Source organism: Nansenia antarctica, assembly GCF_963989245.1.
Source record: "Nansenia antarctica genome assembly, chromosome: 3".
Classification (NCBI taxonomy): domain Eukaryota; kingdom Metazoa; phylum Chordata; class Actinopteri; order Argentiniformes; family Microstomatidae; genus Nansenia; species Nansenia antarctica.
In genome coordinates this window covers 45,602,523-45,625,691 of record NC_137688.1, presented here as the reverse complement: position 1 = coordinate 45,625,691, position 23,169 = coordinate 45,602,523, and the positions used below count along the sequence as shown (strand labels likewise).

General features: G+C 46.9%; 1 protein-coding gene across 2 annotated transcripts in view; it reads right to left on the bottom strand.

Annotated features, from left to right (window-relative positions):
* agap1 (ArfGAP with GTPase domain, ankyrin repeat and PH domain 1) overlaps positions 1-23,169 on the bottom strand; it is a gene marked incomplete at its 5' end in the record, with an annotated part of 128,869 nt that overhangs the window by 4,531 nt on the left and 101,169 nt on the right. For both annotated transcript variants that reach the window (XM_080526416.1, XM_080526417.1), the window contains 4 exons: positions 10,111-10,333; positions 10,460-10,550; positions 11,194-11,348; positions 21,655-21,816. In XM_080526416.1, the coding sequence (XP_080382542.1) occupies positions 10,111-10,333; positions 10,460-10,550; positions 11,194-11,348; positions 21,655-21,816 (631 nt within the window). The remainder of the gene's footprint in view (positions 1-10,110; positions 10,334-10,459; positions 10,551-11,193; positions 11,349-21,654; positions 21,817-23,169) is intronic.

The window sequence follows — 23,169 nt, the reverse complement described above, 5'->3', positions numbered from 1 at the left end:
ACACATAATTAGATGATCACACAGTCCTTGCTTTTGAACACGTACTAAAGCGTAAGTTTGTTTACAAGCCATGTATCTTTTACCCAGCAGCCTACGGCAGACGACACAGTGAATCCAATTTACAAATAAGTATTTAGTGATCCTAAAACTGTTGTTTGTTATATCGAGTGGGCTCTTCAACAGAGACTTTCTTAATATGCAAAAAAACATTTTTCCTTTTTAAAGCAGCATTTTAGTCATTTGCGTGACTTGAGAATTGCCGACATGCGGACCTTTTCACCAGATGGTGTCACATTTGTTTTGACGAGCAAGGGCTTTGCACGCCTTGTTATAGTATATGACAAGGGAAGGGGACACACTTGCCAACAGTGAGTTTGTGTTGCTACAATGAGACACTATTGTTTGTTTGTATATGCTCTTGCTCGTTTTTGTACACACACGGGAAATACTGGTTGCCAGAGGTGGTCAGGCACGGCAGTGCTGTGAACACAATGGGAGCGGACACAGAGTCAGGGTGCCATGGCGACAGCACACAGTGGTGTAAGGGAGAAGATGGACTTGACAAGTTTGTCCTCTCTCTCTCTCACACCCCCCCCCCCCCCTCCACTGGTTCGAAATGTGAACCAGGACTATATAATAACTGTAACAATGACTGCAACACTGATGTACACCTGTAATAACTTGTTCACTGAGACAAACATACCGTTTTAAAGATGGGAAATGTTTAAGAAGAAAAAACCCATTACTAAGCATTGGTATCTCCCCTGCACATTCAGGCTTCATGTAAGTAAAATGCAGTTAAGTGTTAGCAATAAAAGATAGCATACAGCCATTCTCATCTCATTTGAGTCTTGGGTTAGGGTAATCTTTGGAAACTACAAAGGGTAATTGGACTAATTAGCCACTCAGTAAGGCGTGTGTGTGTGTGTGTGTGTGTGTGTGTGTGTGTGTGTGCCTGAGGGCTCTCTCTCTGAAAGAGGTACCGGTCTTTGACTGCAGCTCGGTGTTACACTGTGTTTGTTTCACTTATCACATTCGATTAGAGTGAGCGCTTAAGCACCACAGCATACTATGAAGACAATTAAGCATAGGTTCTATTAAGATGGGAGCTGACAGTGAAACACACACACACACACACACACACACACACACACACACACACACACACACACACACACCTTGAATAGGGAACATGCAAGGGGGAAGGGTGGCTGTGTGTGTGTGTGTGTGTGTGTGTGTGTGTGTGTGTGTGTGTGTGTGCGTGTGCGTGTGCGTGAGAGAATAATAATCACAGGAGGCAGATTTCATAGCTAGTCTAATTAAACACTACAGATCATTCCAGTGAGGGGTTCCGACATGTCCGAATGCAATGAGCCTTGCCCATGAAATGCCCCTAGCGCCACACCACAGCACAGCAGCCTAGACAGGAGCTCAATGTTTCCCATTAGTGCGCTCATGTGAGATGACAATAACACATTAGAGAGGCACTTTATTATGATGATAATCATTTAGCTAAATATATCAAAACGCTGGGCGAAGAATACAAATATTTTTTGCCCTTGCTTTGTAGGACTTAGGAACATGTGTGTATGTGTGTGTGTGTGTGTGTGTGTGTGTGTTACTTACATCTACGACAAACAGTTTAGGTCATAAAACAGCCTGTTGATTGACAGCTTCATTAGCTCATGTTGCAGGGGATGTTAGCGACAGATAATTCTACTCAGGAGAAAAGCAACAGTATCTAGGGCCCTGTCGGCGTTGGAAACGGTGGGGCGGAATGTGCTTGTTTGGGGTCACCCGGGGATAAATGGGGGGGCAGGTGTCAATGTCTGTCATGTTGGGCCAACTGGAGAGAGAAGAGCTAAAGAATAGCTGTGATTTCCTGCCTTCTCGTTGTTTGTGCGTGTGTGCGTGTGTGTGTGTGTGTGTGTGTGTGTGTGTGTGTGTGCGCACACGTTCTCCCTGACCGGGCGCTTTGTGCCGTGTGTTTACACACAGGACCAGTTTCCTGTCCCCCCCCCCCAAGCCACCGGCTGTTTAGCCAGCTCTGACAGGCGTCCACTGGGCCGGCCGGCCATGACTGGACATCCCACCAGCTGCTCCCCTCCACCAGAACTACGGGGGAGGGGGGGCGGGGCGTGTGTGTGTGTGTATCTTGGGAGGGATGGGGAAGGGGGGTCTGTCCAGTACTAGAGCAGCAGCATCCACACCTGAACAATCTGATCACTAATAATTGTGACAGTCATTCCTTCACTGTTTTTATTCTTAATGTAAATTAAGTTATTTTAAGTCATATTATCAGCACCGCTCAGCACCAATGGCATTGTTTGTTCCTTTAGCTCTCTATGAATGACCATCAAACTTCCTCACTTAAAACACAGCCCCCCAAAACATATTTCTCCCATTCTATTTGCATACAGTACATACTGCCTCTTCAGACCTAAATGGTAATGGTAAATGGACTGCACTTATATAGTGCCGTATTCCAAAGCACTTTAGAATGGCCTCTCATTCACCCATTCACACACCAATGGCGGCAAGCTACCATGCAAGGCGCCAGCCTGCTCATTGGGAGCAATTTGTGGTTCAGTGTCTTGCCCAAGGACACCACCCCCGCCTCTGGAACTCTCACCCTCACTCTCCACTTTTAAATCCCACCTCAAAACCTACCTGTTCTCCCATGCATACAACCTTCACTACCCCTAACCATCTCCCCTAACCCTGACACCCCTCTCCCCCCCTGGACATTGCTGTGTTAATTGTTCCCTGTGCCTGTTTGTTAACTCTGTGTTCTATGTGCTCATGTTATCTGTTCCTTGTTGTTTCTGTGTTTTCTGTTTTTCCCATATTGTCAGCGTCTTTGAGCCCCGGAAAAGCGCTATACAATAACAATGAATTATTAATATTATTATTACCTCGACACGTGGCCAGCTGGGGATCGAACCACCGAACCGCCGACCTTGCTATCATTAGACACCGGCCCTAACTCCTGAAACACCCCAACTATGACCTGACTAAGAAGCTGTGACAGTGAGATGTAGAAGGTAGCGGGTGCAGTGCTAATAAGCAAATCATTAATTATAAGTTAGCTAGCTAGTCTGGTGAGAGGAACCTGCTTGGGCTGACACGTCAGTGGCCCTCTCCTTTGGCCTAATTAGACCCTCTAATTCAGCTCGTTAGACCTCTCCTGACTCCCAGGTAATGGACTCTGACAGAATGAATCTGTCAAGTGGACAGCTCCCTATCACCTGGGCCTAGACGGGTGATCTCACCCCCCAACACACACGCATGCGTGCACACACACACATACGCACGCACGCACGCACAGAGGAAGCCACTGGATGGCTATGCTAGAGCAGACAGAACAGTGCAAACCTGTTTTTATGGATGTAAAGGAAACATAGGAGGGAGATACAGACCTATGTCCGCTGTGGGTCTTACGGTTCGGTAGGCATAGTTGCCAGTAGTTTAGCAGTACAGTTCAAATACAGTTAATATTCTAAATGCAGTTAAGCGCATACCTTAATGGATATACATTTTTTTAATGTAAGAAAGAAAGACCCATTGTTTGTTCATTAAACCACTGTGTAATAATTACAGAAAACACTGTACCGAAAACGTATTGAACCGTGACATAAAAACCAAGGTACGTACCCAACCGAGATTTTTGTGTACCATTACACCCCTAGTGGATGGATAGATAGAGAGCAGCTACTGGTTAAAGGGTTCATGATAGGATCACACTCTTCCCCCCCCCCCCCCCCCCCATCCTTCCCAAATCCCCCCTCTCTCTTTTCTAAGACAAAAACTACAAAAAAAAGCAAGAGTCTGAAATCAATTACACTTTCCAAGTTGGTCGTTAGTTGCCCTTGGATAGACACAGATAATTAAGCTCAGCGTTTTTTTATGATGCTCAGATCGGGCCTGCGACTGGAGCTACTGGCCTAGACTGTTCTCAGCTATAGGAGGGCCCAATGGCTGGCTGGGTGGGTGGGGGGGCAAGCTGATGGGAAGCTCCCTCAGCTGCATCGCAATGCTCCAGTGGCGCCATGCAAATAGGGGTGAGGGGGAAGGTCATAAAGAGAGAAAAAGAGAGAGAGGGAGAGCGGTTTAAAGCCCAACCAAATGTACTGTGTTTAGGTCGATGACATGCAGTCTAATACTAAACAATAGAGGACAACGTCCACATCTTTGTTCCAGGGAGATGTACCAGGGAGCCCATGGCCTGCATATGGAAGGTGGTCAGTGGAGATGTACCAGGGGGCCCATGGCCTGCATATGGAAGGTTGTTCCAGGGAGATGTACCAGGGAGCCCATGGCCTGCATATGGAAGGTGTTCCAGGGAGATGTACCAGGGGGCCCATGGCCTGCATATGGAAGGTGGTCAGTGGGAGACAACAGGATGTTGGGATGCCGACTACAGCCCTACCTCCAAGGCAACTCCCCCCACAACATTACAATATAAGTAACATCAGGAAAACGCCATGAACACCACTCAAGAGACTCACACCCATGTTGCCCAATCAAGAGTGATTTGATGAGACTAGACTGTTTGATGAGACTGTATCTTAAGTCTATATCGCTTGTCCTTTCGTCCAGAGATTGGAGTAGGGGGAATTGACGAAGGGAAGGGGGGGTCAAACTGAATGTGTCTCACTTATCTCACCCTGACCCTTAGGACCTGGTGACACCTCCTGAGAGAGGCTTCAGCCCCAGAACCATTGACATTTCTGTTCATTTTCGAACTGATGCGGATGGCTGGGACCAAAGGTGTTTAATGGGGTTCCCCTAGCAGCCTGCTCTGGACAGGCCTCCAGTGGAACATTCTCAGAGTCTCTCAGGACCAACAGTGCATGTCATCTCACAGAATAGGCACAGTCGTTTAAGCACATATAAAAGGGTTGTGCAGGATCTGTGCAGGATCTATCTATTTGTAAACCAGTTTGGAGGACAGCACAGTTGAGCAACGCTTGACTAGTGCTTGGTTCACAGTGAGGGGACGATGTCTTTACACTTGTGCCAAGTTTGCAATTGGTATTTTCAGGAGGGAGTTAAAGACGAGAACAAAGTTGTTGTTGTTTTTTGCACATGATCAGGTGTTTGTTAACAGGTACACCAGGCCGGCTTGCTTGCAATCAATCTACCCAATGTAAAACGTTTAGAATGTCAGTCTTCCCTCCTTTAGACCACATCTATTGCTTTGATATGTTCATCTTCATTGGACAAACAAAATAAATAAAAGTTAAATTGATAATGATAACAAAAATGCAGCCAGCGACTTCATCTCATTTTCAAACGAGAACAATAGTGCCCCAATTGGGGTAAAAAAAAAGGGCTACTTGTTTCGTCAACTAGCATTCTATGGATTTGTTATTGTCAGTTTAAAATGTTTACCAGCCATCCTGGTCTGACAGTGAACCAATTCAGTCCGATCACATTACCAAGAAAACACACAGAACACAGTTGTTTTCCGTTCTTTTCATGAGAAATTTGCAGAACGCGCCAATTACGGCAAGGCATAGCACTTCCCTAACTCTCCAGAGTACAGATTAATTTGTGCTTTAGGAACGGCCCACTGGCTCAGGCAAGAAAACGAAGAGAGACAAAGAAAGAGAGAGAAAGAGACAGACAGACGCACACAGATACACATTATTTATATCTTCATTATTAAATTGGGGGAAAAAACATAGATGGGGGGAGGGGGACAACGACGACAAGATAATCTGATGAGTCAGGCATAAAAAAATGCCCCCTTAGTTTGTCCTTTTAGTCCACATTAGCATACCTCCTCCTGATGACAGGGGATGAATGGCTCCATGATTGGCTCTTGTCAGCCTGCTTAATGTCAATAGTAAATTGGAAGGCTTGTTAACCTAGTTGGGGGGGACATGATTACGGGCAATAGTAAGCAGTCATGTAAAAAATAATGTCTATTAGGTCTAATTTAATCAAGGGGTCACTTTTACAGATGAATTAGAATGTAGAAGCCAATTATTTTGAACATTTTGCACTGGCCTGCCTGTCAGTGTGTGTGTGTGCAAGTCTGTGTGTGTGTGTGTGTGTGTGTGTGTGTGTGTGTGTGTGGGAGCTGTTTAAAATGCAGGGCATGGGCCGGCTCATATCAGCAGGGCTACAGATAATAGCTGTGGGATGGCAGGCGGGATCAGCTAGTTAACTAACACGGATGAAATGGACCTAACCGCCGATGGCTGGGCCAATGACACACACACACACACACACACACACACACACACACACACACACACACACACACACCAAACACACACACACCAAACACACACACACACACACACACACAGACCTAAGTCTAAAGAAAAGAATAGGTTGGCTAAAGATACCCACGTGAGCTCATCATCAAAATAGAGGGTTAGGGTTAGCATAGACTGACTCAATTTAAAAATAAATAAAAATAAAGCCACTAACAATAACATCACTACCACAATTATTGTTGCCAATGACACTCTGTACTCCCTGAAATAAAAAAAACTACATTCTAAAAAAGACCAGTCTCTATTTCAACTTTGATGTGTGTGTGTGTGTGTGTGTGTGTTTACCTCAGTCTGATGTGTGATCACAGTCTTGTGGTCTCACTGGTAAAACGCTCCCAGAGCTCTGAGCGATAACCACCCCATACACCCTACCCAAAGGGGCAATTATGCTATGTGGGGGCCCCTCCTGTCCTTCCGGGCCCCTGTCCTCCCGGGTCCCCAGGGCCCAATCCCACCATGGCTTTGGGAGGGGGCGCACCTGCACCTGCACCCCCAGTCCAGATTAAAAGCCTGGTCTAATTTTAAATCTGTTACCGCTGCCCTTTCATAGGGGGAACAAGACTAATCTATTCCCATAAAGGGACTCTTTTCCCCCTCGCAGCACAATGGAACCTAATGTGAGTTATTAATGCCCGTGCATTCGTCATGAGGCCTGCTGTTAAGTGCATAGTGGGGCGGTACTCGTGTGTCTTTGGAATGCGTCTGGCCCGTTCCTCTCCTCTCTTTCCTCACCCTCATCCATATTTTCAGCCGTCTTATTAAGGTGAGGCCTCCTAGCCTCCAGAAAATAGTCCCAATAGTCCCAAAAGGCACTGACCACAACAACGTGAAGGCGAAACAAACAAAGGCGTGTTGTGAGGGGCGAGCGAGGGGTGTTTCTACGAGGGCAGAGACGTTCACCCGCCATGACGGGCTGCCAAACGTCAGCATGGCACGGAGTAAGGGGTGGGGGTGGAGGGGGTGGCGGGGGGGGTGAGCCAAGGGACCGCGGCATGGCCGCCAACGAGTGTCACGATCCCAATAAGTCACCATGAGGCTGGATTAGTGGCACTGTCACTCATGTGCACTCGGGCCTGCTAATGCGGGCCGTCAAACACGGGTCGGAGCCCTGGGTGCTGGTGTCCATGGCAGCCGTCAGATAATTAAAACAATGAGCGAGCGCTAAAGGACGGAGGGCCTGGCCGGGTGAGGAGGTGCCACACCAGCACGGTGGTGCCAGGGGCCTGTAGGGGGTACTTTTGGTGGGCATCGTTCCCATACTTAGCAAGCCCTCAGCGGTAAAACATTGGGCATCAGATGGGCATCCTGGAGCACTGGAGCCGCGAGCACCCGGAGGTGATGAAGGATAGCGGCGGGGGGCACAGAGGGGTTAATCTGAGCGTTTAGAGGTGGTTGCAGTGTTTTGTGGGGCCCTTTTGTGACACGCGTCAGGGATGGGACCTCCCCGACGGCGGTCTGGTGCTGGTGCAGACCCTGGATTCAGGCACACCTCAGTAGGTTCTCCCTCTGAGCTGTACTGCCATGTCCAGTTTCTCTGGTACCAAGTGTGTTGTTCTCCATTCCCTACTCGTTTGTAAGCGTTTGTAGCATTGTAGAAAAAGAGTGATTTGAAGCCTACTATCAGTATGTAAAATCGAATTGGTCGACCGTCGAAGTCAGTCATCCCTACTGACTATTGAAGCGGGAACTTAACAATTAGCAATAGTACCGTATCTTACTATAAGTAAGTAGTAAGTAAGTAAGGAGTACGTTTTTCCTCATTGGGGGGTGAAGACACACCAGTATAACATGGCGACCATCGAAAAACGACACAGAGAGGAAAGGCGTCTGTTTGGGAAGGGAGGGATGGAGAGAGCCCATTCGTCTGAGTGAAAAGGGATGATGACAACAGCCAGGGAGACGCCTGGGAGACGCCAGGCCGTGTCACATCTCTCATCAGATCAGCGATGGCGCTGCGTGAGATCTCTCCAAAGATAATTCCTCCCTCCGGTCCGATTGGGGAAGCCGAGCAGAGAAAAGAAAGAAGGAGGAAAAATGTAGGTGTTTGACGCAGACTGCCGTTGTAGACCCCCCCCCGCCTCTCCCCCTCTTCCCCTGCTCCCCCTGCTCCCCCCAAAAAACAGGACCTAATTGGAAGGAGAGAGTAGGCCAGACCTTGACAGGCAGGAGGTCAGTTTAATTGCTGCTGGCCATATTTAACATTAAGATAATCAGCCCATTAATTACCCTTTGGATCATTAAATCAGCCACTTGCAAAATGAAATTTCTGCCTCTATTACTCACTTGAGAGACCACGAGGGAGGGAGGGTCTTTTTTTTCTCCATTTATCAACCACAGATCCTGGACACAGAGCTGGCCTTTCAAACCAAGCTAGAAACACTCACTCCTATTCTTCTTTTCCCTGGCATCCACTGTAAATCAGACTTTTATGGGCGAGTATTATCAAAGTATGAGGAAATATATATATTTAAACGATAAAATCATATTGTATCATAAAAGATACTCTGGTGTTTTTGATTTGGTTGGTTCCCATGGTGAAAACGATGTTTAATTTAACTCAATAAACATACCATACACACGACTTCACATTCAAACCCCAGTGACAGATTTGTAAATACAATTTCCATGGGCCTTCATATAGACTCCATAAACCTTTTCTAAAATCTCTGCCTGTGTGTGAGTGTGAGAGAGAGAGTGAGTGAGTGAGAGAGAGAGAGACAGAGGGCTGTGCTAATGCGTTCGAGTTCGGGATGGGAGGGCACTTAAGAAATGGCCGAGTAAGTACTATCGATGGTGTGGAGAGAGAAATCGCTGCGAAGCTCTGCCAAGCATCTCGGGTTAATTGAGATAATATTGACCCCTTCAGTAATCTGTTCCCCAGCACCAAAGGGGGATACATGCCTCCAAAATACATAAATAAATAGGTACATGAGGAACAATAAATGCATTAGCCGATTGACGGAAGTGGGGGGTGAGGGAAAACGGTGAATCCATAGCGAAAGATTTTTGGCGGAGGGGGCAGAGTAATTAAAAGGTGCTTCTGGAGACTAATGAGAGCGGGGGGAAAATGGGAAGTCGATATTTATGCGGCCGGCAGTCAGCTCTAATTTGTTATGATGGCTGCTGGGGCTGGGCCTGGGCTGCCGATAATTACATGGCCTCAGACACACACACACGCGCACGGAGAGGGAGAGAGAGAGAGAGAGAGAGAGAGAGAGAGAGAGAGAGAGAGAGAGAGAGAGAGAGAGAGAGAGAGAGAGAGAGAGAGAGAGAGAGAGAGAGAGAGAGAGAGAGAGAGAGAGAGAGAGAGAGAAAGTCTGTGGTGGGGAGCAGGCGTGATGGGAAGTCACTGACATCAACACCAATACCACGCTAAACTCCACTGATTACGACCCCCCCCCCCCCCCACACACACGGTGGCCCCTAACTCTGCAGTCTAATTGGGAACTTGTGCGTACATTGACACGACCTACCATGACAACTCCTGCCGATATCACAGGATCAAGACCTGTCCACATTGCTACTACTGCCCCCTATCTATGTGTGTAGGTATAGCAGCACAGACCGTCAAGTATTTTCCACATCATTGGCTGGGTAATAGAGTCTAGAAATCAGCTCCCTTGAAACTGCTCATCATTGATGCGTTTTAGTGAAAAAGAGACAGTTTGAGATAGAGGGTGAAAAGGGGATGAGACACAGTGAGAGAGAGAGAAAGAGAAAGAGAGAGAGAAAGAGACAGAGAGAGAGAAAGAGACAGAGAGAGAGAAAGAGACAGAGAATCGTAAAAGAGACCAGCAAGAACAGCGAGGGCGCCCCCTACCTGCTAGCGTCGGGCGCTGGCTTGACGTGCCCCTGGGCGTTGGCCTCCCACACGCTGTTGGCCAGCTCGTTGCCGATGGCCGACATCACCTTGATGAGCTCCAGGGGCCACTCGTCCAGGTCCAACGAGCGCACGCGTGACAGGTGGGTACCCAGGTTCCTGTGGATCCCCGAGCACTCGATGCAGATCAGAGCTCCCAGGTTCAGACTGGCCCAGTCAGGGTCTGGAGGAGAGAGGAGGGACAGACACACACACACACACAGTTAGATGAGCTCATCTAAGTCCAGTTGATGGTGTCAGAGGTAGGGTGAGAGGTAGTAGTACTACTGAGAGGCGGTGCTGTACTCACTCTGGGCCTCACAGTCCACACAACGTGAGTTCCCTCGCAGGCCCCTCACTGACTGTAGGGCCATGGCTTCTGTCTGGCTGGTCAGACGTGACTGTGGGACATTAATGATAGACGGACGGACGGACCGACAGACAGACAGACAGTTACTCAACAGAAACTCAACTTGCACCCATGTACTGTATGTACTACACTTCACCAGATGCATCATAGCCCCCCATAGTGCTGCTCTGTCAGACTGGTCCACTTAAATGTGTGCATGGGGAAGGTGTGTGGGAAATAAATAACACAAGGAAACAAATGGAAGGAAAGGAGCACAGTGAAAGGTGCACAGCCGAGGCCTGGGGCGTCAACACATGGGGCCAGCTCAGATTGGGCCTGCCGTGCAAGAGCGGGGTAGGAAATGGCAACGCTCGGGCTATATCTGAGTTACAGTAATTGCCATTTGTAATTATGTGAATGTGCGGATGTGCGTGAGAAACTATGCGTGCGTGCGTGCGTGCGTGTGTGTGTGTGTGTGTGTGTGTAATGCACTCTCCTTAGTACAATGTACTGAGAGTGAGAGTGAGACTGGGCCTCGTCATGCATAGGTGTTGGTGCCTTGTTGTTGCTGGTTTGTGTAGCATCATCGTATTGTAACAATGCAATACTATAGTACGCTATTCTGACTTGTATGCAGTGTATATTACTGTATTGTAACAGTGTGGTACGTTAGTGAAATAGTATTAGTATAGTACCTTGTTCTTGCTGCTCTCGCAAGACTGCAGGCTGGCCAGGATCTGGCCCTCGACGGCCTGGACCCAGGCGTCCCGCTCCTCGTACGACGTGGCCTCAAAGTGCCACGTCTGGCCCGTCAACGACACGATGGTGAACTCAAAATTCTCCTCTGTTTCTGTCAGAGAGAGAGGGAGGGATGAGCCTGTGTGTGCAAGTAAAGAAATGCAAAACAAACACAAACACACACACGCGAATACGCGTACGCGCACACACGCACGCGCACGCGCACACGGACAGGCACACGCACAAACACACTCTATCAGCAGACTTCACCATACTTCTCACAACCCACGGCTGCCTTTCGGTCTGTGACCCACTGCACATCATACAGTATACTTATACAGTATACTACAGCCAATAATCCATACATTTTGCCACTGCAAAAGCTCCAATATGGTCAAGGAAACAGATGTGAATTCAGATACAACATACAGAGCTAGATGAGCTCAGAAGGGAGGTCTATTCTATGGGTATGCAAGAACCACCAAATCTGCTGGAAGAAATCAAGCCCCTCCTCTGTAGAACACCCAAGGGCACCTGTTAGGAAGGCCAGGGCCCAGTGACCTATCTAACCCCCCTCCAGCCCCTGCCTCCCTCTATCCCCAGACCCTCTGGCCAGGATATCCCCCCAATTACTGGCCAAACAGGCCCCCCAAGACCCCCCCTCTAGTGAGCTGTCAGTCGGCCAAAAGAAAAGGTCAGTCATTACAATCAGGGCCCCCAACAGACATATGGATCTACTACCAAAACCCCCACCATAGGTTAATGGGCCAATCAGAAGTCAATTAGGTGTGTGTGTGTGTGTGTGTGTTAAAAGTAAGGCCTTGGAGCTGTGAAACAGCAGGGGCTGTGTGTGTGTGTGTGTGTGTGTGTGTGTGTGTGTGTGTGTGTACACTGGGAGATCACATTTGGAAGCAATTAACAACAAAAGAAGGGATTGAAGAAGAGGTAAGGTGCAGGAACATGGCAACCAGGAGGCTCTGACAACAAGGAGACTCTGATGATGAAGCCTGGTCTGGTCTGGTCTGGGCATGGCCCCCGCCCCCCCCAAACTCTGACCCCCCCCGACCACTACCCCAAAAACGCAATCTCCTGGATGAGCGAGATCAGACACAGTTCTGTTTACAATTTACTCTGATGGAGAAAGACAGGGGGCCAATTAGATAATGAAGAAGCAATCAGGACACCCCTCACCCCAGCAACACGGTTGCAAATCAGATGGCTTCCACTAGAGGTCCCATGCGACGTTAGGAGTCTATGCCAATGTGAGAAGCAGAGAAATAGGTGTGTTTGTAAAAACGTACTACTTATGATAGTGTTTATATAATGTTGAAGAGAGCTACTGTATGCTCATACTGAAAGGATTCATTCAAACTAAATGTTGTTCCTAACTACCTGTACCATGAGATATTGTACTCAAAACAGCATGTTATGCCCCGAAACATCGCAATAATCATCAACAACTATCTCTAAAATGACATAACGAACGGCATAACCGAGTAAACGATTAGGTTGAATAAAAACACAGCACCTAATCAAGTGACACTGAAACCAAGACATTATCAAGACATTATCGCTCACTAGTACTACTCTATTTCGCAATAACAATAAATATCCCTCGACTCTGCTCTCTCTCTCTGAATCACAGAGCTGGTGTTAAGAACATACTCTATCACCGCAATTTCAGAGGGTTTCAACAACGGGCAGCTGCTATCTGATGTGTTCCGAGAGTGGATATCATCTCCCTGGGAGGTGATTAAAAGTTTAATCAGTGGAGAATCGCTGCGGCCGAGCTGGAAGAGGCGATCATTTTTACTCTTCTTCACTCAGTCATTTGGCTAATTGGGATCCTCTCAGACCACTCGCGCTGAAGTTCCCTTCTGGCCTCGGCCCTCTTCTCTTGGCTACATTGAAAAGGCCTCGTCTCTCCTGCTTCTGCCCGTCCAATGAGAAGGAAGAATCCACATAAGGCCCTGCGGTAAAATGGCTGGGAACAAAAGCCCTGGAAACCTTTTATCTCCCTGCATGTCGGGAAAAAACGTGTACTGTAAGACGTTGTAAGGTTTGTCTTTACTGACAGAGGTTTCATCTTAAATACCTTATATTCGTCATATCTTAGCATCAGAGAACTGAGGTTTGAGGGGCAGCGTGGCTAGTAGATTGCCGCCATTAATTAGAGCAATATTTTACAGATTGTATTCACAATGTAAAGAATGATAAACCTTTTGGGCAGAATTTGATACTGGCAAAAATCTAGCTTTAATGAACCTCTGATAGGGATAATCCAATCATTTTGTTTGTTCATTAAAATGACATTCATACGGCTTTCAATTATCTTCGTTTGATGTTGTCTCAGCTCTCCTTGATTCCTCTCATTGTGAAACCATGAGACTCCACAGATGCCTGGGGAGGGGTGACCTCACATTAACCTTTAAAGATCAAAGTAGGAATGGGCTTCCTGTAAAACTATGTGTAGACATTACCCATAGACACAGATCTTGGATCAGCTTACCCTGCCAAAAACCTAACCGTAACCGAATAAAGCACAAAACTGATCAATCAAGTCAATCATCAATTTATCTGGGCAATACCAATACTAAAACATCCTACATCATAGCACAACAGTGTTGTATTTAGCATTAGACCTACGTGAAAGCTTTTTTGTTTTTGTAAATTCTTAAACACATTGTGGATTTCTAATGTTTCTGTCGAGACAAAGTATTTTTGTTAAGTTTTTCTTGTGGCTTGTTGGTGTATTTCGGGAGCTCCTGGGACAGGGCGGTCTCGTCCTAGATTGGGCCCACCCTTCAAACGCTGACAAGCCCTATGGGGTCAGGAACAATGTTCCCGTCATAATTAAATTCGGCTACCTTTTTTTTTTGGGGGGGGGGGGGGGACAATTATGGAAACCAACAATCCAGAAAGGCACAGCCTTACGCTGAGGCATAAATTAATGTCGTTCCAACCCCCCTACCGCCCCTTCCCAGCCCCCACTCCCCCAACATGCACCCCTGTGCATTCTCCAGTCGATTAATGAATTTCAAAATAAAAATGAAAGGGCATTAGGCTGTGCAATTGTGACCCCCCCCCCCCCCTCCCCCCACAGACAGACACACACACACACACACACACACAATTTCCCTCTGCAAACCCTGAAATGAGGTGGCCATTACTTGGGAGGCCAGCTCACTGAGTCATGACAGCATGCACAACCCCTGTCCCCATGTGCAGCGCTAAGAGTCACGAGTCTACTGTTTGCATTGATGTGCTGAATTTGCTTGGTTCCAAAGGTTTCAAAGCGAATGTAGGCTTCAAGCTATACCGCAACATCAGTTAGAATGCAATAGACTCTGAAGGTGGCATACTGTACCAGCCTGATAATGTGGACCAGAGATGACTGGTATGGATATTTAGTGTCGATTGTCATGAAAAGCACCAGGTCACACAGCAACAGTAGGTTGTTTTTCACAGATTCGTTGCTGTTTTCATTAAAAAAACGTTGTATATATATTTTTTATAGTTTGTTATTTTGCGGAAACATGGCGGATATTTATTTTTATTTTTCGTCAACACTTCTAAAAGTCGGTAAATGCTGGACAACGGAACCACTGTGCACGTGCGCGCGTGCACACACACACACACACACACACACACACACACACACAAACACAAACACACACACTAAGAAACTGAAAGTGCATATCCATTTCTCGCTCTTTTCTTTCTTTCACGCAAGCACATACACAGCTTCAATTACGCACACCCACACACACCTTCCCTCACCCCGCCACTCGTTGTAATAATTACGCTACTGCTCCCAGCTACTGGGGACGACATTCAGAGAGAGTGGCAATTTGTGAACTCTGACACCGGCAACCTTTAACAGCAAAACAGTATACACCAAAATACACCATTTACAGGCGGGGGGGGGGGCACAATACATGCAGATGGGCCGGGGCTTGGGCCTTGGCCGTGCAAAGGGCCCAACGGGTAGGGCGGGGTGGGGGGCTGCATGGGCCACGGTAGTGCAATGAGGGGGTAGCACGCACAAGAAAAGGGAGGTGAAAGCAAGGGGTGGGGGGGGCTCAGGAAACACAAATTAAAAGCCTTAAATGTCACCGCACACAGTATTGCTTTGCGATACAGGCCATTACTCCCCATATTATTCGCACCCTTTTACAGCATTAATAACCTGGAAAATATAACAGGGATTGTTTGCGCCTCCAAAGAAATATGTATTTCTTTTGAACAAGTAAATAACGGAGAGAAAAAAAAAAGGAGAGGTAGAGAAATTGGACCCCCCCTACCCCCCTTTTTTTCTTCTTCTTCTTTTTTTAATATAAAGGAACACTAATAATTTAACCCTTTACGCTTCTAACGTTGACGGGTTGAGTCCCAGGCCATAGGGAGTAAAAGTAACAGTATCATATTATCACACACAAACTGAACGAGACTGCCATGACACCAGCGCTACACAGCATACTCCAGGCATGACTGTGGCCTCCTCACTCCTCTGTGACCAATGGGAAGGGGGCAAAAGGAAGGACGGACTGACTGACTGACGGACGGAGGGACGGACAAGTCGGGTGGTGGGACAGATTGACATGAGGGGGTAAACATCTCCAGGGAGACAGTTCAAAGATGGATACAGGTAGGCGAGAGGGGGGAGGTATACTGCCATCCTTGCTCGTGTCCATCTCCTGAGCTTGCTCCCTCATGGTTGGATGAGTTAGTTACCTTCCCAGTTGACACTGCTGCTGTATATGTTGCGCAGACTACCGACGCGATTAAGTTTCCATGTTTTACGTTTGGCTGCATCCCCGATGGCAGGAGGAAAGAGATAGAAAAGACAGACCAAAAGAAAAGACAGGACAGGGACAGCAGAAGAATGAGACGACACGAACATAAACGTAAAAAGAACAGCAGAAAAACAAAAGCAAAAATACGACAGAGTAAAGAAACATAGAAAAAAGGGAGAAGTCAGGCTTCAAAGAACAGCAAGATGGAGGAAGCAATAGGAGGGCGGGGCCAAGGGGCAGGTGTGGGAGGGGCTAAAGTGAGCTGGAGAATGATGGATGAAGAAAATCAGTAGAAGCAACAGTTGAAGCTAGGCAGCACTACACTGCTGGAAGAATGATAATTTTCTCTCCCTCTCACACACACTTGTTGTTGTACATAAAATCAGGCAATGTACAATTGCTACTTTTGTGGAGATTTGCATGGTTGAACTATCCAGGCTACAGTACTGTGCCACTGACCAGTGATGACATTGATGACTACCGTACTACAATCTCTCTCTTGCTCAACAGAGACATCGAACAAGAATATTTAACATTTATCATTGGAAAAGGTTATAAAAGGTTATATGTTATACATAATCAAAAAACTAACATATTCACAATGATCCATTTTCATAATCAGCTAAACAAAACAAACATACCGTGGAAAGCATGAATCAATCTCTAGAGGATGAATTTAAACGTATTATTAATTCAAACTTAAATTAAAAAATTCAATCAAATTAATAATAAATCCCCAAAAGACAGGGGACAATTGACAATGTGCTCATGGAGAAGTCCCTGGTGTGCAGAAACAAAACCAAAAAAAGAAAAGGTTCAAAGTTCAAGAGACTTCATAGCACAATACAGGTAGAACACATCAAGTAGAAAGAATTGACGGAGACGATAAAGTAGGAAGGTATCAAGGGGCGAACCCCTTGCTCTCGGCACAATGTCCAATTGTCCCTGGTCCTGGACTGTGTGCTCTTCAACTTCACCTTTTTAAATGAGGTACATTCTCCACTCTTTAAATACACGATTATTTCCCCTCCCGTCCCCCCTGCCCACCCCAGAACCTAGATACCCACCGTAGCCACTGTTATTTTCTCAGCCCCTCAGGCTACCGGAAACATTTGTCACACAACGATAGCAGAAGAGGAAATAAATTAATTCAGCCCCCTACTGCATAAGAAAAGGTATGGGTCTGGTAATGTGTATCTGTGGTTTAAATGTTAGACTGCTTGTACGCACCTTGGCCCTATTGCCCTTCAAGCAGCTATTTTCACGATACAAGATTCTTGAGCCGACAATAGGTTGTTATCATTAAAACGTCATAATAGGGTGCGGATGTTCGGATTTTCAGCTGGGGGGCAAGGGCAGCCTTCTCTCGTCGACACAATGTAAAACCCTGCTCAATCAAACCGCTTTCTATCATAATTGGTGACATGATTTGATATTTGGGTGATATGAAACAAAAGTGAACTATTGACAGTGGAAGTTAACTCTCATACTTTTTGACTTGTCAAACAGCAGAGAGATGCATTGACAAACCTGGTCAACCATCAGTAGCTAGTAGTTGGCTACCTGTCTAAATCAGCTAACGGTAAGGGTTTGCAATAAACATGAGGTAAGTTTCTCAGTAACTCTAAGTAGCTATCTAATGTGTCTACCAACATGACATGGAAAGAAACATGCTAGCTGGCCAAATGGTTTGATCTCAACTATCGTAGGGGAGATTTGGCTTAAGTGGCTGTTGGTGACTGTAACACAACAGATCCACTGCATACATTTCCAGTTAATGGTGGATCCAAATCAACTTTAAAACATGTGTGTGACTTCTGTATGCTCCCTCTATAATCCTGCAAGACCACCTGGTGCCTAACTAACACAGAGAATCCCCTGAGGCACACCTGCGAGACCATTTTCACCTTCAAGGAATCTGCTCATACACAAAGCTAGTAGTCAATGTGCTGTACGTAACAAACTACTTGCTCAAAGACAAATACCTTATTTAGAGTGGAATTGCAGCTGGGGGAAACTACGGGAGTGTTCCTTTTCCAGTCCATTTGTCAAAGCCATGCGACCCCTCAGTCGCATCACAGTTCAACTAATAATTCAACTAATCTGAAACTTCACAACCTGTGTGAAATCACCTGCTGCCACGGCCCAACGTCCTGATCAAAGCATTTGTCTGATCCGATATCAGAGGGAGAGGGCATTTTGTCCCAACATCCCTATCTTCAGGAATGTCCCTTTTGACTCCGGGAGCTGCAGCTGGCTTATCTCTGGGCTCCGTCTCGCGAGGGGCTTCGGGGGGGCTTTTCTCCAGCACCCTCCCGGATCCCATTTCAAAGCTCGCACACTGCAAGGATCCGAGTATCAAACAAGGGCCCTCGGTTAGTTAATGAGGAACGCTTACGGAGAACTCTGGCTGTGTGGTAATTGCGAGTCTATGATCGACGGAGCGATGCACTGAGAGGAGTGATAAACCTAACGCAGCTGTGGAGGGGGGGGGGCGGGGGGGTTTGGATGGAGGGATGAGTGGAGGGAGGGAGGGCAGTCGGAGGGATTGGGGGGAGTGGATCCTGGGGCGGGCGGGGGACATACGTTGTGAAGCGGTCTCCGCGCACCAAAGCAGAGGGGGGTCTGCCTGAGAGGCATGAAGATGTGAGGAGCCTTTGTTTCATGGAGAAGAGAGAGAGAGAGAGAGAGAGAGAGAGAGAGAGAGAGAGAGAGAGAGAGAGAGAGAGAGAGAGAGAAAGAAGGTATCTTTTCATTAGAGACCCCCCGGTACGGTGCCGCAACAACCCCAGGAAGCCATAGGACTCCTTCTGTTCCCTCACCAAACACACACACTTATCTGTTTATTCACTATCATAATACTACCACCTGGAGTCAGTACCATGCAGAATGCTCTACATCTTCTAATTGGTTCATTCATCCTCTCCTCACCCACAACTTCCCCCCCCCCCCACCCACAAGTTGTTGCTGCAAATGAGAATATGCTCCCAGTCATGTTACCGTGTGAGATTAAATGTTAAACGAATAACAAGAAAACAAGAAAATAGGTTGGAGATTTTTTCTTCTTCTTCCTGATTCCAATGTCATTTCATCTGGACCATACATTGACTACATATCTGGCTATTGGCTGGGTTTCACATAAAGAGATGGAGGTACAGCATGCTCTGCTGGTCCCCTAAACAGTAGGTCAGATTAAGGAGAGAAAAGTGAGGGAGGGAGAGGGAGGGAGAGAGAGAGAGAGAGAGAAAGAGAGAGAGAGAGAAGACTTGAGAGAGACAAAGATAAAGAGGGGTCTAGTGTTCAGCGGTGGCCCTACCTGGGCGAGAGGACAGGCTAGGGGAGGCGAGGAGGGCGGCCCCCCTCATGAATAACAGGGGGCCGTGACAGGCTGATACTTCATCTGGCCGCTGGCGTGACAGTCGTCGAGCGGCGCCACGCGCAAGTGCTTAATGGCTAAATTGGGAGACTGTTACTAATCGCTTATTGAATAATGAAAGTGACACAGCTGATAAAAGATTTCAATACTGTGGATTATTTATAATATTTCACTTAAGTGCCCCCTGCTGACGAATGGGCGCAGGGCCTGCACAGTGGCCAGGGGGAGTCTGACAATGATTGGCCCTCGTGGAAAGCGTGCGGGGAGTGAGGCGCGCTCTGTTGCGTGGTGGTGGTGGGGGGTAAAGGTAGGGATCCAGGATGATGTACTGCAACTAACACACTGATGATACACTGGGTTTTTCCCTTCTTTTTTTTACACTTCACTTGCCTTTACTTATATACCGTACATCATAGTCAAAGGCTGCATCTCTTCACCTCATTGACTTGAACACTCACATTGACCAGGCGACCCCAATGACAGGCAATGGTCCAATTTCTGGAGACAAAGAAAAAGGCTGATGCCTGGAGAGGTAATGGACCAGTCTCTGGATGGTCACTAGCAACTATAGTTATTGGCTGCACCAGAGCTTTCTCACACGCACACGCACACAAGATCTCCTAAAAAGGTATTTCACTTGAGATAACTAAGGGTAGGGCTGGGTCAACATTTTTTTTATTGACAATATTACTTAAAAAAAATATCATGATATACAATAATATCTTTCATTGTTGAAGTATACTGTAGACATGCCAGCGTGATATGAAATGACTGAATTGCAGCACATAGTGTATAGCTGGTGTTGTAAATAGTCTGGTGAACATTTTCACCACTGAGGGACACTGCACTTGCAGAAATGCACATATCTGGAGTTGTATGCACTTTTACAGTATCACACTATACTCCTAATATCACAATATGCTCCAAATATCACAATATTTGCTAATATGGCATACTGTCCCAACCCTACTACATGTCAAGGTGAGTGACTGAGATGGCCTTTGACAGAATAATCCTGAAATACATTTTCGAAATGAGTACTTTAATAACCAACCACTAAGATGCTAAATATGATTGACATAGTTATAATCTATATTAGAGGTAAATAAGACCTGCTTACATACTGCTCAACAAAAGTATGATGACTTGACACGTCACTAAACGGCAGGAAAACCTAAAAAGAATATTACTGCACTATAAGAACTCTACCTACCCAATTACATATTCTGAGCATTCCTGTGTATGAAATAGCATGTTTATTGGGTTGAATGAAACCCCCAGTTCCGACATAGACTACTGGTTCACAGTAATGGTCTGTGCTAGACAGAGAATGATTCTTCACAAGCCAGAGATGGAGTGAACCCAGCAGATCTGTCACATGAAAAGCACTTGCCTTGTCAGCCACTTGATACCCAGTGATGGAAGTGCACACATTACACATCTGCTACCAAAGCGCATCTGTTCCATTTTCATTCACAGCAGAACGGCACGTGTGTGTGTGTGTGTGTGTGTGTGCTCACATATCCGTAAGTCAATGTGTGTGCAAATGTGTGTGTGTGTGTGTGTGTGTGTGTGTGTGTGTGGGTTCAACATGACACATCAGAGAGAGGGATAAGACAGACACTGAGAATAAAGAAAGGAATGAAGGGATGGGAGAATGAGAGAATGAAGAGACCCCGTTTTTCAGAGGGACAGAAGCCGGGGGGCTCGGGAGACATGACCGCGTTTCCCAAACCTGTTCCTTAGTTAAGACAGTGCCTTATCAGCCTCAAATTGGTTATTAATCTTACTGTATTCAACTGTAGGTACTGTATGGAAGCTAGTCTCACTGAAATTATTTCTTTTCATTGAAAAACCTGGTCCAAGAGGGCAAGAGGGTATTTTTTCACCCTATAAAGTTCATAACACTTATCACCCTAATCAGAACTTTAATCCAACTTACTGGATCGTTCCGAGTTCTGAATCTCTAGTCCTGTGTTCCATAATATGTAGCCTACCTATTTGTTTTCCAGAGTCTGTTAATGGCTTAGCAGTTTAGGCCTAGCTGAGAAGTGTGTGGGGTTCAGTCCTTTACTGCATCCTCACACAGAAATGAAGAAGTCCTTCAATGTCATTTGCCCATCTCCACAGTACTTATTTTGCCCACATCCCAATAGAGTAGGGAACCTCTAAAGGCCAGAGAGTGGAGGGGCGTTTTAGCGGGTGGACCAGGGCAGGGAAACGGGGGCGAGGGGGGGTGGAGTTACCTTCCGCAGTACCAGAGAGGCCGTCGGCTTTGAAGTTGCTGGTGCTCTTCTTCCGGCGGTGCTTCTTGCGGTTGGCGTGCGGCGAGGGGGGCGGGTCCATCTTGGGGCTGGTGGTGCTGGAGATACTGGGGCTGGAGCACACAGAGTCACCCAGGCCCGTGTCTGTGGAAGTCAAACACACAGTTTTTTTTTTTTTAACTCAATCAAGAACTCTATTTCGACTGAAAGTTTGATCACAAAAAAAGGGTTCAACAATATGGACAAGGGGCAGTGAATATCCACAGTTACCGGGTCTTATTGGGGAGAGCTCAAGAGTACAATCACATGGACACAGTGTATGTTAGTAAGAGGGTAGAACCAAATAATGACAGGGTATGTTAGGGACAGGGGGACAGTGAATAAGCGCTGCCAGAGGAGCTGTGATTCAGGATTGTGATTAGGGGGAAGGCAGAGAGGGAGCGCCAGTGCGATGCTGGCATTTGGCGGGCTGTTCTCTGGCCGAAGCTATCAGGCGAGCGCCGCCTTCACTTTTCATGCGCCCGAGTTGACAGCTGTGACTAGCGGCGGAATAAAATAACATTCAGCTCCCATCAATATCACCCAGAGCGGCGGGAGTGATGTTGGACAGGGGTAGGGGGTTGGTTGGGAGGGGGAAGCGGGGGTGGGGGGGGTGCTGGCATGGAGCGCTCTCCTAGCACACACTGGCGCCCACAAACGCCAGCCAGACAGCCCCAAGGACAGCCATAACTTATTTTACAATCGTTTAGTCTCAGCTCGAGTGGAAAACGTGACAACTTATCTCTGCTGACAAGATGCCATCCGAGAGCGCGCAATTAACCGCCGCGGATTAACAGCCCTCCCATCTGCAACCCCCTCCCCCCCTCCACATCACCACCTTCACTCACCCCCGCCACCCAACCTCCCATTATCCATCACCCCTTCGTCTCTTGAACTGTCTGTACCCGCCCCCCGCCCCCCACACACACACACACACACACACAACTTTACTTCTCTCCAGCATTGTTCCTTCCTTCTCACTTCTGTGGCCATATTCTGAACAATCATCACGACAACGATATGAAAGGTATTATATTGCAAAAGGAAAAAGCCTTCTTCTGAAAACCTTTGGAAGCCTTTTGTAGCTCAGTAAAGGTGACGTAATGTAACTGCAGTTGGGTGAATACAACCACTTCTTATCCACTCCCCCATATTTGGGTGAAAAGTCGGGTCTATGTTTAATATAACAGATATAAAGAGCTTACCTTTATCAAGAATGTTCATCTATATCGCAAACTATTCATTAGATTCCATTCTAAACGTCCATATCAGTTTTTTCGTCGCCCGGTAAATACAGTGCGAGTCACAAGCCCTTGTTTACAGCCACGTCACATAGGAAAACCAAGCATGCCTGATTTCAACCCCCGAATTTCCATATCATTGGTCCTCGAAAGTCATTTTTTTCCGCCTCTGCTCGATTCTATTGGCTCTGACGCTTCAAATGAGTGGTCAATCATC